The sequence below is a fragment of the Camarhynchus parvulus genome, chromosome 4 (genome assembly GCF_901933205.1).
Source record: "Camarhynchus parvulus chromosome 4, STF_HiC, whole genome shotgun sequence".
Taxonomy (NCBI): domain Eukaryota; kingdom Metazoa; phylum Chordata; class Aves; order Passeriformes; family Thraupidae; genus Camarhynchus; species Camarhynchus parvulus.
In genome coordinates, this window is record NC_044574.1 from 70,791,981 (window position 1) to 70,810,090 (window position 18,110).

Here is an 18,110-nt window from a genome sequence, read left to right on the forward strand (position 1 = left end):
TAGAACTGGGGCAGTTTCTTTATTACTCAGAGGGATAGAGGTTTGTTTGTTTTTCCTAATTAATTAGGAGAGACAGTTTATATTCATTTTGCTGAAATACTCAGAATTATGACTTCTGCTAGACATGAGTCTAGTAGACATGAGTAGCTCATGTAAGTTGGAGATGTGTTGTAATTTAGATGTGGCTGATACCATGGCTGAGCTTTGCTCACTTAGATGCCGTTAATCCTGATTGCCTCTACAAAGAATTGTATCTAGGAATGAGGACATTGGTGAAAGACAGACAAATAGAATGGATATCGGGGAATAGAAAAATAGAATTGGGTGTTGAGACTATACCTCAGCAAAATACGTAAGCAAGAGCCTTAATTTTAAAACTGCTTGAAGCTATCCTTATTTGCCAAAATCATAGAAAATGCTGAATTGGAAAGGACTGATCAACATTTAGTTTTTAATTTGAGAAAACTAAAGAGAAGGAACTGGAAGTCACTCAATGAAAGACACAAAGGGGAAGTGGGGGTAGTGAAGAGATCTGGATAAAGACTGAAATGAAACGGAATGCATAAAGTTCAGAGGATTGAACAAGTGTCAGTATTTGGTCTTGGTATGCAAAATTAAGAAAGAAATCAGTGGTGAAAGGGCTGAAGGGACTAAAATACTTAAGACGAAAAGGAGAGAAGGGAGATACAAACAGTACCAGCTGGCACTGGTATGTACGTTCCTCTGGCATTGGTGATGTGCCAGGAGGTGCTTGGTTTCTTTTTTTGCTGTTTTAATCTGAAGCTGCAAACAATTTTGGTTAGTTTCTCTGAAAGACTAAAACAGGGCTTTATAAAAGGAAGAGTTACGTACAAGAGGTTCAGGTGAGGAGCTGTGTGCTACAGGCAAGAGCCAGTGGGTGTGTGCATGCTGTCTGAAATGGTGTTTGAGAACAACGGTATAAGAGGATATTGCATAATTTATAGGGAGGAAAAGAAGAAATAGGGATAGGAGAAGTCCTGCAAAATAATTGCAGTAGTTTGAACAGTTGAAAGTAGGAAGTTTGCAGTGTGCATTTGTGTGGTTTTGAAGTAATTCACTTCCACACCCCATTGCTGTGTCTCTTCTTGCAAATCAGACACCTGTTTTTTATTGGAGATAACTCTGTTTATCATCACTTCCTGGGCATCACTGAGGCTAATCAAAACACAGTGTGGGCCACTGATCAATTAAACATTAATGGCCCACTTTGAAAGACTTAGTGAGGTAGTTAATACTATTTTGGGGAGTTCAGTTGGAAGAATAAGGAGCCTTATGCTCTTTGATATTATTACCTGACTTTGTAAAATATTTTCTGTCTCTAGAATTACAGTGTTTAAAAGAAACACATAAAAATATGGGGGGTTTATGTTCAGATCAGCCACTCATAGGAATTTTGTACTGTATTGCTTGGAGCATGTGATGGTGGGCTGTTTTATGCTGTTTATGCTTTTACTGTTCAAGGAAAGGTTTGTTTTTACCCTTGAAGGCAGGAGCATTTCAGTGGTGTCTATGAAGTTCAGGCATCTGGCTTTTTTTTTTTGCAAAAGTAGTGGTAAGATTTTTAGCACCATAAGCATTGCTATTAATGGCAGAAACGAATTTGACATTATGTGACTCTCTGTTATCACAGTACTGGATACCAGTGTATTTACTATTCACCTGAAAACACAGCCAAGGCAAAAGAAGTTCTCAGCAACATCAGTCATCTGCAACCTCTCATATCAAGCCATGCAGACCTGCTGCTCAGTTCTGCAAGCCAGCGTTCTCCAGACAGCTTGAAGAATTCTTTAAAGATGCTTTCAGAAAAAGTAAGATTCAAATCCTCACTGCAATGGAAAATGGAATAACCAAGTCTCTCTAACTGCTGGGGAGGAAGGGGGGGTTTCTGCATCATTTGACTTCCACAGCATCAGGAAATGTTAAATAAACTCAGCTAAAATAAGCATCAAAATGTTGTTATTAGAAAAATAATGTTATTTAACATTTCTGTAGGCCTTCCATATAGAAAATTAATGAAATCTATAAAGATTGCCTTTATTTAAAAGTGTAATTAATTTAATTTCATGTATCTTCTTTATCGTCTAGTGGCCACATACTGGAGTTTATCAAAATATCAAAAATTATAAATAATTTTGTAGTATGAGAAGTCTTTATTTTTTTTTTATTCTCTTCCTATTGTATTTCAAGCTGCTACTTATAGGAGGTAGTTCAAGCCAGGTTGGTGTATAAGGTTTAGAATAAGAGCATGATTGGAAATGGTGATGCAGCCTGGAAGGAGAAGCTGGGAAATTTGCTCAAGGAGATTTCAAATTTTATTTCTCTTTCTCCTATTACATCTGTCTGTAGCTGTAGACTCTTCCTCATTTTAGTTCCTTTAGTTCTAAATTAAAGAAGATAATGTTCCCACTGGTCTCACAGACTGATAATGGAGATTAGCTGAAGCCTGTAGTGCTTCCCATGTTATCCTGTAAAAATATGAACCATTATAGCTGTGACCTGAGAGGTTGTGAAGAGTTTCCCATTTCTCCATGGGCCACCCCGTTCAGTAACGTGATCCCAGTATGGCTTAATAACACAACCAATAACCTTTTCAATAGATCTTCAGCTATTGGGAAGTGACAGCCCTTGTGGTCTGTTGAGCACCATTACCCCAGCAGTTCCTCATTCAATGGGAGAGTTTCAAATATCAATATTGAGCTTGGCCACTTGCTGTGAAGGCATTCCAGAAGAGCCATGGGGGAGAGAAACATTGCTCTCAGTTGCAGATGTGTGAATCCACACTAACTCTGAGAACGCTGGAGTCACTGTGAATGTCAGGGATAATGGAAGAAAGCAGAATTCAGCCTGGAAATGAAACAGAGGAATTTAAGGAGGGGTATTGTAGTGATTTTAGTGTACCTCTGCATGTAGGAGGGCATTTTTAGCTGTGCATAGAACGAGAGAAGCTGCTCTGTTAGAGGTTAGTTCAAAGAAATCTGTGTGCACAGGTAAAGCAAATCAGACAAAGAAGTGTTTGTTCTGCAGATCCAAAGGGTGGTTGCTAAGGAATGTGCATTTCCTCTGGCCATTTGCCTCTGGACAGGAGGAGAGGATGATTTCAGACGGGCTGCAGGCAGCCATGGTACTAAAGCACTGCTTGAACCATGGCCTGCTGGAGACTCTGGCTATAAAAAAGGGACAAAAAAGACAATTCATTCCGTTTGCAAAAGTCATAGGTATTTTACATTTATAGCTGGTGACTCAGTTGAGTGTGTTCATATCAACTTTTCAGGACCAGGATTAAATTGCTGTTAGTACACGAGCTCAGGTTCCCAGAAGAAGGAGTCTCACCCCATGTACTCCGTGGATGTCTGTCTAGCCTCCACCTTTTGCTCGGAAGCGATAAATCCAGCTGTCTGAACAACTGCAGCAGGAGTGGTTCAATACCTGCTTCCCTGTCTACTACCAAATTCACTCTTAGGAAAAGATGTATAATAGAGAAATAGGGTGGATTGTGAGGAAGCAAGTGTGGTGGGATAGCTGCTTGTAAAGAGGGGAAGAGAGATGGGGAAGAAAGACCAAGAAACAGCTTCAGGAAAGGGAAATAAAATTTCAAAGCCCTAAACTCAGTGAACCCACACAACACTGAAATTAGATCCCTCATAGTTAATTCAAAGCCTTATATTGCTGTCTTAAAATATTCTGTCTGTATAGTCTGGTACAGTACTGGAGAACCAAGACTACCAGAGTGTTCCTGCTTATATTTAAGACAGAGTAGCACATGCTCTGCTTAGTATTACATATCTGCTTGTACTCCTGAGGAATATGTAGTGCTTCTGCTATTCCATCTTTCCTGCCCTTTTTATATGTAAAAAATAAATGCTATTCTGTTTTAACTGGATAGAAATTTAGAAATTAAACGTCTGTTTGAAGTCATAAAAATGATTTGCCTGGTGATTAAATTCTGCAAGTTTATTAAAAAACATATCACTTGATATATATATATATATAAGAATTATTTCTATAATTATTGGGTAGCAGTGAGTAAATCTGAATTATCAGTCATGTGAATTACATTTAAGTGTTCATGTTGGAAATGGAAGGATTGGCTGCATGGATTGAAAGTGGAAAATTAAATCAAATAATTCCACTGCTGCTTCTTAAATGGAGCTTATTTTCTCCTATTAAGCATCTCCATATATAATTTACAGTTTACTGTAGTGTTTTCCTGAGACTAACCTTTTATCATCACTTTTTGTTAATTGATTAAGGAAGCCTTTAGCTATCGACAAGTGTATCAGCATTTGCAGCTTGCAGAAGGCTTGATAAATTAATTTTCCAGCTATGCCTATCTTTGTTTGCAGAAATACTCTTTAGTAGAGTATCTAAAAGAATTTACAGAGTTTTTATTTCTTTGTATAGACTGGTTTTGTGATATCAGTGCAATTTCATAAATAGTGATGTTCTGCAAATTTAGCTGTACTGAGCTGTTAGAAAGTGAAGTTAAAGCATAGACTGCTGTTAAACCAATGGGATCTATGAATGGAATTTAATTACAGAATTATTTTAATTTCTGCATGAATAAATGGAGTCTCACTTCTGTACTTACTTTCTTTTAAAAACTAAATTTCCCTATAAAGTATTTCTATTCAATTATATTACTTGAACTTTGCAGTCACAATGAGCATTATTTACATCAAGCTCTCCAATTCTCATAATTTTTTGAAATGTAAAGTTTTTTTGAGTGCTATTCTGAACCAGAGACCTGAAATTATCTCAAACAGACACTGTGGGGAAGATAGATATGAAACCTCAGCAAAACCATGATATTGCTGTTTCTAAGGATAGACAGGTCTCTTGATATGGAACTCTAGAAGAGTCTTGAAGAGGAGCTTTGCTGTTACCACACAACCCCTCAAATCTCATTGTGCCATGGTAAGGCAAAGAGTGGTGGGGTTTGATAGCACTGTTCCCCAAAGACTAAGTCATTCTCCAGGCATGCACCATCTGGAAGTTGGAAATGTAGAAGACTGAAATTGTCCTGCAGAGCAATTCAGGACTACGAGGAGACAGTCCTCAGGGGCTGCATATAAGAAAACTGTTAAAAAATACCCTTTCCCTCAGGCACCAAGTTGGAAATGAGGAGGAGGAGTGGGTCTGGGAATATTGCCAGGGAGATGGGTAGTGTTGCCAAGTCTGAAGAATCCCAAGTCAGGTCTGATTTTGGTTTTAAAAAATCAATATTTTTTCTTAGATGTGCCTGCAGTTCTTATTTTTAGAACTATAGAGATTTATTTGCAGTAAAATTTTTAGCCTATCCATGTGAAATGATTCAGAAAATTTTTTTTTTTATAAACATAATGAAAATGGGAAAAAGCAGAAACTTCCCATTCAAGTACCTAAACCAGCAGCTGGAGCCTTAAGAAAACCATTAATTTTTTAGAGCCTTTCTGTCTTAAATATCCGTAAACTCTTGAGAGGGTATTAGGAAGGCAAGAAAAAGAAGTTGAGTAGGAGTAGATACGGAAGATGAACAGGTAGTATGAAGAAAGGATAGGATGAGAATAGAAGTGCAGAAACTGGGAGAACAGACTTCCAGGAATCTTCTCAGGAGTTCCAGGGAGATGCTGACACTTGACACTTGTTTGATTTGGGGTTTTTTTGGCTACTTTTTCCTCCAGTTTTTGCATAAGCAGCACATAAGGGCTGAACGGAGCTTGGCTGGGCAACCCTTATTTCTAGCATTTCCTGCTGGTTTAGACTGGATCCTCTGACTCTTATCTACATACCTTCTCACATCCCTGTTTTAATTAAGATTGTGTGCACAAAGGCGCTTCAGCACCTGAATCTGCCTGCACATGGCAATCCACTATGTTCTGGGATAATAAGAAGGGAACTGAATCCCACTGACCTGGGATAAATAAATTCAGGTAATTGTGCTGTGAAAGAAATTTCCATCTTCTCCTGTGAACCAGGACTTCTGTCTGTCTGCGGAGGGGAGCCCTGGCTGGGATGTGTGGGATGTTCTATGGCAGCAGGGTGTGCCCTCTCTCCCTGCTCTGACAGATGAACCCTGTTCAATGTTGTTGAAGTAGCCAAAATTGGGATTCTTCCAAGCTGTCCCTGTGGCTTTGTTAGTTGTTACACCCCATAGTGAAAGGAAGCATCCTTGCACCTCATCTACTCCTGTTCCATGGGTTCTGGGAGCTGATGGAGGGAATAAGCCAAGTCTCCTATGGGAGATAGGGCACCGTGCTTGAGACAAAGGAGATGGGCATGTTTGACACACTGGTGGCAACAACAGGTGCTGTTGCAGTGGTGACAATCTGGACATAGTGAAGCCAATATGCAAAAAGCATTTTACTTTTCTTGTTGAGGTGGAAGGGAGATGAATAATGCAGGGAAGTTGAAGGATTTAAAAAAAATGGTAAAATTCCAGCTGTAACAGTCAACATAGAAAAATGATACAGAGATTGAATAGCATCTTCAGAAGACCCGAGAAGACTACTTCAGAGTTTCCTTTCTTTAAAATATACATAAAATCAAGCTTGAAGTCTGGTGTCACCTACCATGATATCTGGGTTGACACATACCGGTAAATAAAATTTATCTCTGGAAACACTGCTTTTGCAGATACTGCTATTTCTGCATTGTAGAGTGGTGGGTTTTATTTAGGGAGATTATTAAACTGGTTAATTGTGTTTTATCTAGCACTTATTCAGAAATTATCGTGCTGTGGTTGGTTACTCTTGGAAGTGGTTCTTGTTGAGGCTCGCCTCTGAGGTGAAATTTGGAATTCAAATAAAATGTGAAAAGATTATGATCTCTATGACAGATAATGTGCTCTTGTGTTAATCCTTAGAACACTGGCATTGTAGAATGTGATGGTATCTCTAAAACCCTTGAAATTTTCCTCATTATTTGTTGGCCTACTTTGATTTCTGCCTCCCAGGCAGGCCTGAAACAAATACCTGCTCTGCCTAAGGATAATTCAGTGTTACACACCTTTGCTGCAGTACCACATTCTTTGGTCTAACCTTTTGGTTCATTTTGGTTTTTTCCTAGACGGAGTTATTTGTGCACACATTCAAGGACCAGCTGGTCAGAAGTGCCCTTTTAGCACTGTACACAGCCCGGCCTGGCTGTGTCCTCAAGAAACCAGCTGTGCCTAGAAACAGTGCGGAAGAAGGGGCCGATGCACAGCACCAGGATCATCCTTCTCAGATTAAAAGGCAGGACTCTATACCCCATCATTCTGAATATGATGAGGAAGAGTGGGTAAGTAGACAGAAACCCTTGGTCAATGAAACCCTACAAATTAGCATAAACAAGCTCAAGCCCTAAGTGTCCTTGTCACATGTCATTGCAGGGGGGAAAGGGGTGCAAAACTGTAGAATTGTGCTTTTCAGATGCATCGCAGATTTTGAAACTAAATTTGAAGGATTTGTCTAAATACGGTGTGCTGCTCTGAGACTGCCTAGTTGTGCATATAACAGTGAAGATGTTGAGTATATTCTTGCCCAGACAGAAGAATAGTCTTTGTTCTTACTTGGGTTAGTTTTGCTAGTTGGGCAGATTTAAGGACTGGAACAGTATGTGCTGTTCAGAGGGAAATGTTCTTTTCTTCCCCACCCCCTGCAACATCCCTCTCCAGCCCTCAGGCTGTAATCATTTTAAATACACATGAATTAACCCTCAGCAAAACAGACCCCTTGCCCTTAGACTCTGTTCTTAGAAAGTGTTTGAGGTTGTGTAAAAGAATTAAATACAATGTTTAGATTTTAACATTCTTAGTATATCTTTCAAAGATATGTATTATTTATATGGCTGAAATTTTATAAATCAATTATTTTGGTTGATGTCTTCTTAATAGATCTGTTACTTTATTTCATACATACTCAAGCTATTTTTATTCAGTCCAGGCTCATACTTTGAATTCATCACTGTATTCTCATAAATGTAAAGGATGCCAGCATATTCATCTCTATTGTAAATAATTAATAACTTGTGTGAGCTATGGTACGGCACCTGAACTGTAATTTTTTTCCACACCAAAAATAAAAGAAGAAGAATATATTTCTTCTAGAAGAAAGGCAATTATTTCCAGCCCCATGCATTAAGTAGTCGTGAGATTTAAACAATAAACAACTCATTATTTCATTTGTCCTCCAGTTTTAGAGCCTTTAATTCACTTTTTCTTGTTTTCTCAATAACCTGAGGGGCTGGAATGGTGGCTCTTTTCTTGAACTAAAACCAAAATGTTTGGTTTTAGCTGTTGAAACATTCAGAAATATAAATAACACAATAGTTTTTGTAAAAGAGAGAAATTTTGCACTGGAAAAAGTGGCACGTTGTGAAAGCTGTATTTTAATTTAGTACTGCAATTTAGCATCTCTGAAGAGAAGATAGCATTGCTGTAATTCATAACTAGTAAAAAAAGCTGCCAGGTGCTTGGTCCTCACCTATTAAACTGCACAAGTGGGTCATTTTAAACAGTATTCTTTTTTTTTGGCTGAATTTGTAAAATTATCTTGATTCAAATTAAGTGTATCATTCACTGTTTTCTGACTTGAACTGAGTCAGAGTCATTGTCAAACTTGAGACAGTATGAATTTTGGAGAAATTTTGTGATTTTTTCTGAATTTGAATGATTAAACTTTTCAGTTATTTCTGTCAGTAGAAGTGATAAATAATGTGAGTTTTAATAATCAAATTGTGATTAGCACGATGGAAAGAGAAAGAATAAATGCATGCAAAATTTGAGAAAACAATCTACTGTGAAACTCAACTATAAAGGAAAAACCTTTAATATATGTTGCTTTGTATTCACCATGCTCTATCCTCCTTTGCTGTTGTAGGTTTTTCCCTCACTATTATCAAGTACTAGTGTTACATTTTGCAGCTGGAACTTTAGTTTTGCCTGAAATCTAAATCCTTAAACAACTCTTTAAGCTGACCCTACTCCATCCACTTCGCATTTTGTGTTGCGTTGTGACCATCAGAGAAGTACAAAGAGTCACTGGCAGCAGTATGGATTGAGCTATTTGTATTGGTGCACTATGCACAGGGAGCAGGAAAGCATCACTGCCAAAGGAAAAGTATTTAACTGGAGAGTTTTACATTGCCTCTGGAAAGTTATTCTCCTGTCACCAGCTGCTTCTGCTATCCCAGAAGCTCCCTGCAGGAGGGCACATAGCAAGGTTTCGTGTATGATACGAGAAAAGGTGGGCACATTGCCACTTGGAGCTGACTCTGCTCTACACTTCTGACTGGTTAATGGGGCTGGAGCTACAAAGAGCAGAGAAAATGGCATTTCCAATAAGCTCTGTACAAATGCTGATGTGGTGATCAGACATGGGGCTGAAGAACTAATGTGTGTGTGACCCATTCCATGTGCCACAGCCCAGGGGGATGTTAATCATGCACATTACTTAAGATATTTCCTTTATCTCTGAAAAGAGCTCAAAAAGACCTTAAGGAAATATCTGAATACCCACTCAAATGAAGGAGAGACAGCATCTTCAGAGTGCTTGGAAGTGCAGATGCTGTGTCATACATGGCACAAGTAAAGCACACAACAGAAGTGGTGTGTATGGAGGGACAAGAAATGACTGAGCTCTGTGGTGAATTCAGAAAGGCTGAGAATCCTTTAAAAACAGAGACAGCCTCTGGGACTCCACTGGCTGGCAGTGTTTAGAAGGAAGACATCCAGTTAGGTGCAGTGACAGAAAAGAGTGTCCATTCCTGCTCTCTGAAATGAGGAAGGTGTCCTACTTTTTAATGATACTTTCTGATCAGATGGAAATTCATTACAATTTTTTCAGTTGAATGAATGAAAGAGAATTATTTTACAGGTTCATTTTTAGTTGTCCTAGGAGAAGTGCCCAGCTTTCACTGATGCCAAGGCCTGCCTTTCCAAGGAGACCTTTCAGTGTGCACATCTGCTTGCCAGTGCCATGGCACAGGTGACAGTAGAAGTGTGACTATGGTCATTTTTAACTAGCGACACCTAGCTGCATGAGCCAGGGCTCCATAACATTCCAGATGACTTCTGAAGTTTGGGAGAAGTATAAAATGTAAATGTGGCACTGCCTTGTCTCAGTGGGGTCAAGTCCTATTACAGATTTCCACCTTCCCTGTCATTGCCTTGACTCAACGAAGCAGTAATGACAGGGAGAAAGAGATCTCGTTTCTCTCTTTCTTTCATACCACAAGCTTACCATCCACATTGCTCCAGCAGCTAGTGGGAAACTTGTGATCAGGGGGAAAGTATCCTGTTTAGAAAATGAGGGTGTTAGTATTGCAGTGTATCAAGAAAAATTTCTCCTGATCCATCACTTGACACAGAAGGTTTATAAGAATGCTTACTTAAGAGGCTGCTAGACTGTATTTTCTCCTTTAACCTGGCACAGGCTATAAAGTGAACACTTGTGAGATTGTTCTTGGGCAAATTGAAAATAGACTGCTTAAGAAGATGAAAGGTCAGTGCTAGGCTACAGGAAAATATTCTGGAAATAGTAAAGGATGGCAATAAGAAGTGGATTAATTTTTTCTCATGGAGAATCATAGAAGCCACTTGATTTTCAGTGGTCGGAAACTGCAGTTTTACTTGAAAATTGTTCCTGTCAAACTGCAGAATTTCAACAGCCTTCTTAGATAAGTGTGACTGCCTTTGGTGCAGACAGAATAACATCTCAATGAATGATAAATAGATATCTCTGCATTTTCTATCTGCCCACAATCCCAGGAACCTCCTATGTGGAGAAAAAGAGCTGTGAAACAGGCCCTTGCTCCTTCTCAGTTGCTTGTATATAAAAAAGCCAGATACATGATAATAATGAGCTTTCTGTCAACAGATGTTTATGAATTTCACTTCTAAACCCTCAGGGGGAATGTTTTTAGGAATATTGTATAGAAATCATCTCAATGCTGGGTTAATAGTTGGTTTGGAAAAAGTGCTCTTTCCAATGTGAAACAAGGGCTCATATTTGTGTTGCTTGTGCAATAACTCCAGATGCTCATTAAGAGCTTAATGCTTTTTTTGTGCGGGGATTAAGTTCCCCCAGCAGACAAAAGAAAAGGGAAATTAGATTGCTCCAGCTTCTCTGAGCAACCTCAGTTGCATATTCCTCAGCAACTTCAGTGACTGAAAGCTCTGAAACTCCCTTATACTCGCTGGAGGATTCTTCATAGAATCCTTCTCCCCAGAATTATGCTTGTGGGTGGTAAAAGTCAGTAGTTACACACATATTCTAAATGTTTTTTCAGGATTGCTTGAAGTGCATATAGAAGGAAACTTTTGAAGGAATCTATACCTGCCCTCAGTCTTTTGACTTTTAATTGTATCTAATTGTATGTGAATATCAAATACTCATGTGTCTAATGTTTTGTTTCATGTACAGATGCAGATGTTTCCACATGCTGCATTGTACATGCAGCACTTTAAACAGTTGTGGAATAAATGCAGTTCTACTTGGGTGTGACCAACTTTTTGCCTCTTGTAAATCAACAGTGTATTTTCCATAGTATGGTTAAAGCAGGTTTATCTAGGGAGAAAATGAAGCTATTGTTTCCATGTTCACCTATGAACTGGATGCTCACTTGTCCTTTAGGCTGCCCGCAGGAATGCTCCAGGAATCAGGTTTGGGGAGCTGGAGGAGAGGAACTCAGTTGTACAGGCTGGGAAAGTCCATGCTTCTGTTTGTGGGCCCATGTGATGTGTTGTAGGTCAGGATGCTACTTGTCACAGGTTGTGTCCTCAGGAGGAGGAGCAGGGAAAGATAAGATCCCTCTAGTCAGGCTGAAGTGTGGCATATAGTTGAAAAGCAACATTAGATTTAAATGTTTGCCTTAGTAGTAGCTCTAGATTTGCCTCCACTCAAAATCCAAGGGCTGCCATTTATATGGAACTATGCTGTTTCTCTGAGTTCTCTGTTTTCTTTAACCTTCTCTCTTGTTATTTTTGCAACTTCATTTTTGTGCCTGACAAATACATAATGCTTCTGGCACTGCAAAATACAACAGGAAGCAGTGATGTTAAATTCCCATTTTTAACCCTCAAGCAAACTCTGGTTACTCTGCAATATTTTCAGAATGACTCAGCGTTGAAACATGTACTTGGAGAGGGGAGGGTGGTTTCTGTGGGTTTGTTAGGGTTTGGTTTTAGTCTGATTGCGTGTCTTGTGTATAGCCTCATTAATTGTATGGCTTGGTTTTTTCCTTCTTATTCAGTGCTGCAAAAGTAGGTGCAAAAGCTTTGATTTCTGCAGCATCCAGCACCTCAAGGACCCTCCCTATACCTCTGATCCATAACAACTCTTTCTTATCCTCCACATTACTTCTTTTCTTCTCTGCTTGTACAGAATTTTTTCTACCACTCTATTACTTCCCTAATTCTCCTATTATAAACTCAGTTAAGTGTGATGGTTGCAGTTTATGTGAGAGGTGAGGAACAAAACTGAAGTGGTGTTAGCTAATAAATATGCCATGACAGCAAGTTTCTCATTCTGGTCCTTGAATTAACATTAACATTCCGCAGAGTAACTGATGTGATAAAACACATGTTAAATTATCAAAAAGAGGTTATTAAATACTGTGACAAAACTGGCCCACACAAGGTTTCATTTGTCAAGCTTTGAGTGTGTCTATACTCTTAAGATATCATTTAAATAGACAAGCTGCTCAGTTCCTTGCTATTAGACCTGAAACTTTGTCTGCATTATGTCGAGTTTGAAGCACTTGTTCTCCAGTGTCTAAAACCATAAAAGTTTGGGTTCATTTATACTGCAAGAAAACCTCCATGAAAAAGGCTCAGGCTGGTAATAGGCTGAAGGATGAGAGGAACAGTCATATGCTGACTTCATTGATAACTTACTATTGTCCCTTTTTTTTTCCTTCAGTAACATGCAGTGATAATTCTGGTCTTTTCAGGACAGGGTGTGGGCCAACGTGGCAAAGAGTTTGAACTGCCTTATTGCCATGGTGGACAGACTGCTTGAAAAAGACAACATGACCAACATTAAAGAGGGTGAAAATGAGCCTTCAGCAGAAGATTGCAAGGTGTTGCACACAGGTGGTAAGCAACCCCCCCCAATTTTTTATTTTTTAATCGTTGACAAGAGTAAATAAAAATTTGCATAGCTACAGAAAAGTCATCTAGACAAGACTCCATAGTATCCTTGATGAGAGTGCTAATAGCAAGGTTTACACATTTGTGGGAGGTTATTTATCAAAGTACAGCTTTAATGTGTGCTCAGACTGCTTGCCATGCTCAATTGTTTGTGCTAGAGTGTAAACCTTTTGAAACCATAGTGTTTTCTTTTTGTAGGCTGATGTAATTTAATTTACTTTAGATTTTACTTGCGTGTAGTATTTTGAGGAAAAAAAGAATTGGACTGTGTCTTACCCTATAGAAAACTTGTAAGGAAGGTGAACATTCTGTATCAGTGTCATTCTCCTGCAAATGCTTCCACTTTTCTGAGGTGATATACTGATTTTTATTTTCTGATTTGATAAAATTCATGTTTACCTGGATATACCTGTCAGCCTGTGTCAAAAGGTCAAGTGGAATAATTCAGTGGGATGATGTAAAGAAAATTTTGTCCATGGTGGGTCCTTGTCACCTTCTGATCTCTCTCATCTTCTGACCTTCCTCTGATCTTCTCTTATGATTCATGTTTGCATTCTTGATGCGTGGATTATATCTGCTTAATAAGTCTAATGAGACTTTCCAGTCTGAAAGCATGTTGCAATAAATGAAACAGATCCTTAGTGGTAGTGGTGGTAGTCCTAATGCAAGGACATCCGAGCCAACCTTTGTGCCACTCTTCAGCTAAATAAAACAACTCCCCATAGAAAACAACAAACCAACACAACTACTTTATTTTATGGAGTTTTGTATAGTTTCAACTTTCTTTTTTTTCATTGTGCATTTTATCCTGTATCTTCCCTTACATGTTCTCCACAGAATTTAATTATGTCATTTTATATAAAGAGTTTTAAAGTTATCAGTACTCACTTGTAATTTCTTTCTTACATAACAAGAATTAAAATTACTTTTTAAGTTTTATGTCATTTGTGTAGTACTGGTGAGATCGGTGAGTTCTGGTTGTAGTATTGATTTTTAATGCAACTGTAACGTCTGCATTTTACCAGTGTGAGAGGTTTATGCTGAAGTCCTGGCATCCTTGTTTTCAGTGCAAGATGTGTTGGACTTGATTTTGTACGATTAGTTCAGAGAGCAACTTATTCCTTATCTGTTTGATTCTCTATTTTCTGTCTACTAGGCATGTAATGTTAGAGAGGAAGGTGATATAATCTCTGCTCTCCAGTGAAGGCTTGCAGGTGAAAAATATCAACACAGCTTTCTACACCTTTCCTGCCTTCCTCAGAGAAGGTACAAATACTTAACAGCTAGGTAGGTGTAGTTTTGAACTTGGAAGAATCCTTAGATGGTGAACCCAAGCATATTCATTGTGATTAAAAGAGAAAAACCGAATATTGTTCTTGTTCCTAACTCCCTTCTCTTCCCCATGGGGCTAACAAGCTTTCCTTGTTGGAAGTCCAGTATGTCTTGCAGAAATGTCCAGTAGACACAGTATGTCTTGTAGAAATGTTTTGCAGGTGAAGTGGTAGTAGTACACTTTGTCCCAAGCTTTCCCCCAAGTGACTGCAGTGCCTTTGTGTCTGTATGCATTGACATACATGTTGTGGGCTTTGTCTGTATTCCATAGTTGGGCAACAAAAGCTCTCATTTCCAGACCTCCTTCCTCTATCTGGAAAAAAAAAGGTACGAATTAGGATAATTATTTTGGAATGCTTTCTGATGTGCCTAGTTCATGCCAGCATGAACATTTACACTTTCGCTCTCTTCAGCCCCCTGGTATCTCCTCTGCTATACGCCTTGTTATGGATTTAACCAGCACAGGCAAATGAAATATTGGCTACAGCTTTTAGGTCACAAGCAAAATAAAAAAAAAAGGAAAAAGGAAAGTTGCATCATTTAAAGTACTGTAATAAGCAGCCATCAAGTAGAATGAAAGGGAGCTCTTGCTTAGCAGTAATGATAATAGTGATAGTTAGAAAATTTTAGATGAGTTTCATCCAGCTGAGAAGTTGTCTTCTGGAGCTGGTGGGTCAAGGACACAAAAAATATCCAGCTGCTATGATCCTGGAATAAATTCTTCCTTTATTCTTCATTTCAGAGCCATCCCTATTTCTCTTGAATAAGTACAGGTGTCCTTCAGTGAGAGCAGTGCTTTTGTTGAGCTGTCCTGAAAGTTCTGTAACCCTCCCTCACATGAGAACTGCAGAGATTTGTGCGGCAAACTGCTGTGTTTTCATGTTCTTTTTGAGTAGGACATCCTTTTAGGAATGCCTTGGACAGTTTATAGGACTTTCAAGGTCATATAGAGATGAAGATGTTTTAAAATTGCTTTCTTTTATTGGACTAACTTGAAAGATGGAGCTTTCCGAAGAGCTGTCCAGGTGTGTGCCAGAGTTGGTTCCCTAATGATTTTCCAAACTTTGGGGCCAAAATTTTTCATGCTTGACTTCTCTATGAGAGTGTGGGTTTAGATGTTTGTTTTTCTCTGCATCTCCCTCTCTGAAATTTAACATGAAACCCTAAGGGTGCGCTGTGAAGCAACCACACAGGTTGAGATTCCAAGTTTACAGTTACAAATTTGGCTTTAATTCTGCTTCATATTAAACTTGAAGCCTGATTGTCGTTCACAGCATTTTCCTAGATACAAAATCACACTGTGTACGCCCATAGATACATTTCTAAAATAACAGACTTTTGCACTACTTAAAATTCACAAACATGACATAAATGAAAAGCTTGCCACATCTTGCTTATATATTATACATAATTTGAGCATATTTGAGCATAATGTATTTCATTAATACTGCAAATATATGGGCACAGATTGATCTTTGAGTCTGAAACTGCTTTAGCTAATCCTCAGAGAAATTGGGCTGCTTTTGTAAGAAAAAAGAATGCAGAGTTTTGAACAAAATAATAACAAATATGCCTTGAAGTATGGGATGAAATTTTTGCTTATTTAGTGAACCTGACTGGTTTTTTGTAGCATATAGCAATGAAAAACCTTTCAAAGAATGCACATCTGTTCATTTTAGATTATAGAAAATATTATGACAATATTTTGATGCAATAGCATCTTCATATAAATTTAGATGTTGTTGTAACATATATTCAGAGTTTCCTAAAGTAGGTTTATATTTACAGTCTCAGTGACTATGGCATTGTGTGATCTTACTCTTTTATTTTTCAAACATGTTTATATTTGTTGTTTGGAATCTTTGTAATTGGAAATATTGGAGCAGTTTTTTTTTTCCTGTACTCTGCCTTTCAATGTGAATTATACCTTCCTTAGCCTTAACTTTTCGTGCAGTCTGACCTTTGAGTGTATTCTAAAGACTGAATTTGAGTTACAGTTACCAAGGTAACATGCTATGGTTTCATCAGTTGCAGGATTATGAATCCTCTGCAGGATAAATCAGGAAGAGTGGAAGGATTTTTAAGGAAAGGGGGTTTTTTTGTTGTTCTTCTGACTCTAGTCTGGTTTGCCTTGGAGAAATATGTGACAACATTAAATTCTTTTTACTTTTGCCTTTTTATTTTCCACGAGAGTTGGAATGTGAAAGCCTGTCCTGCAGCATTAGAGGTGCCAGTGAAACACAGCAGTTTGCTCTTGTGCTTCCACAGCCCCTGACAGATGCCCGTGTTTGGCTGCAGAAGGTGGCTGTTGTTTCTATCTGCTTCTTGTACCATCCCATCAGAGCTCCCACCCAGCTATTCCTTTGCTGGCTCTGGGTGAGAACTCCTAATTTGATATATACAGGATCCATCTATTATCACAAACAATTTGAGTTGCCAGTGTGATTGCACCTGGATTTTGCCTTTAAGTGAATTATGGAACCATAAGCTCTGTGAGCTGGCCTTTGGTAACCTTCAGCATAGGTTTGCAAAGAGCACCTGGGAACATTGCCACAATTCCAACGGAATTAGAGGAAACCTTTGTTCATACTCACATTGCTACAGACATATGTGGGTTAATTTTTCTTGTATTATCTCATACCTGTTGGGGACTATATAAGTTTAGATTCAAAATTTCTGACTTTCATTGCCCTGGGGGTGGGCACTGCATCCTTTCATTGCATCCCTTCTAAAGCAGTGCTGGTAGAAGTGAGAAATAAAGCCATGTTCTAGTGGGAAATAAAGCCGTGTTCTAGTTTTCTTTGCATCTTCAGAAAAGCTTTTATTATAAAATATTGTTTAGTCATGAAGATGAAAAATTTTTCTGTGGTCTGTGGCCTTGAGTAGCAGTCATAATTTATTTAGAGCAGTCACATGTGAAAAGCTTTCTCTTCCCTTCCTCTTCCTCACATTTTTCCTTCCTTTTCTTTTAAGCTTGTCTTTACATGAGTTTTACTTATGCCTTTTTTTCCCCTTTTCCCCTCTCACTTCTGTGTCATCCTTTTCTTTTTGACAGGATCCTTATCTGGGTTGAATGTAGCCCAGCAATACAAGACAATTCCCTTCAGCAATACTTTCTCTAAGTACTTTGGCTAAAAACAGAAGCTGAAAAATACGTAAGGGAAAGACTATTTAACTGAATCAACAAACTAAAACAAGACACAAGAATATTTAGTTGCACAGCATTCACAGAACCTTCCTACGTTTGAAGTGTATTAGATTTTCTTAGCTTTGTCTTTTATTACCTTTGTCTTCTCTTTCTGTTTTCTCTGTGACTAAGCATGCTGAGATACTCATGTATGTATTATTGGATGGTTTTGGGTTTAACTATTAATCCATGTGACAGTCTAGAAAATCTTGGATGATTGCAATGGAATAATAAATCCCAAGAATTCAAAATTTCTGGACACCCAAACTGTGCAAAGTAAACTGCTACCTTAAAGTGCAGGAATACCAGGAAAACTTACTCAGGTTTTTATTGTTCCTGCAAGAACTGCTGCAGCATTATGAGTACAAAGCCTCCTCCTTTTTCAAAGAGCTTAGCCCTCAGCTGGAGTTCCACTGAGCTCCAAGAGATGCATGGCAAAATAAAGAAATAAGGCACTGACCT

General features: G+C 38.5%; 1 protein-coding gene across 7 annotated transcripts in view; it reads left to right on the plus strand.

Annotated features, from left to right (window-relative positions):
* Positions 1 to 18,110, plus strand: part of INPP4B (inositol polyphosphate-4-phosphatase type II B) — a 309,017-nt gene that overhangs the window by 233,592 nt on the left and 57,315 nt on the right. For 6 of the 7 annotated variants that reach the window (XM_030947363.1, XM_030947360.1, XM_030947362.1 and 3 more), the window contains 3 exons: positions 1,652 to 1,829; positions 7,066 to 7,278; positions 12,931 to 13,075. In XM_030947363.1, the coding sequence (XP_030803223.1) occupies positions 1,652 to 1,829; positions 7,066 to 7,278; positions 12,931 to 13,075 (536 nt within the window). The remainder of the gene's footprint in view (positions 1 to 1,651; positions 1,830 to 7,065; positions 7,279 to 12,930; positions 13,076 to 18,110) is intronic. The other variant, XM_030947361.1, reaches the window with a different exon arrangement.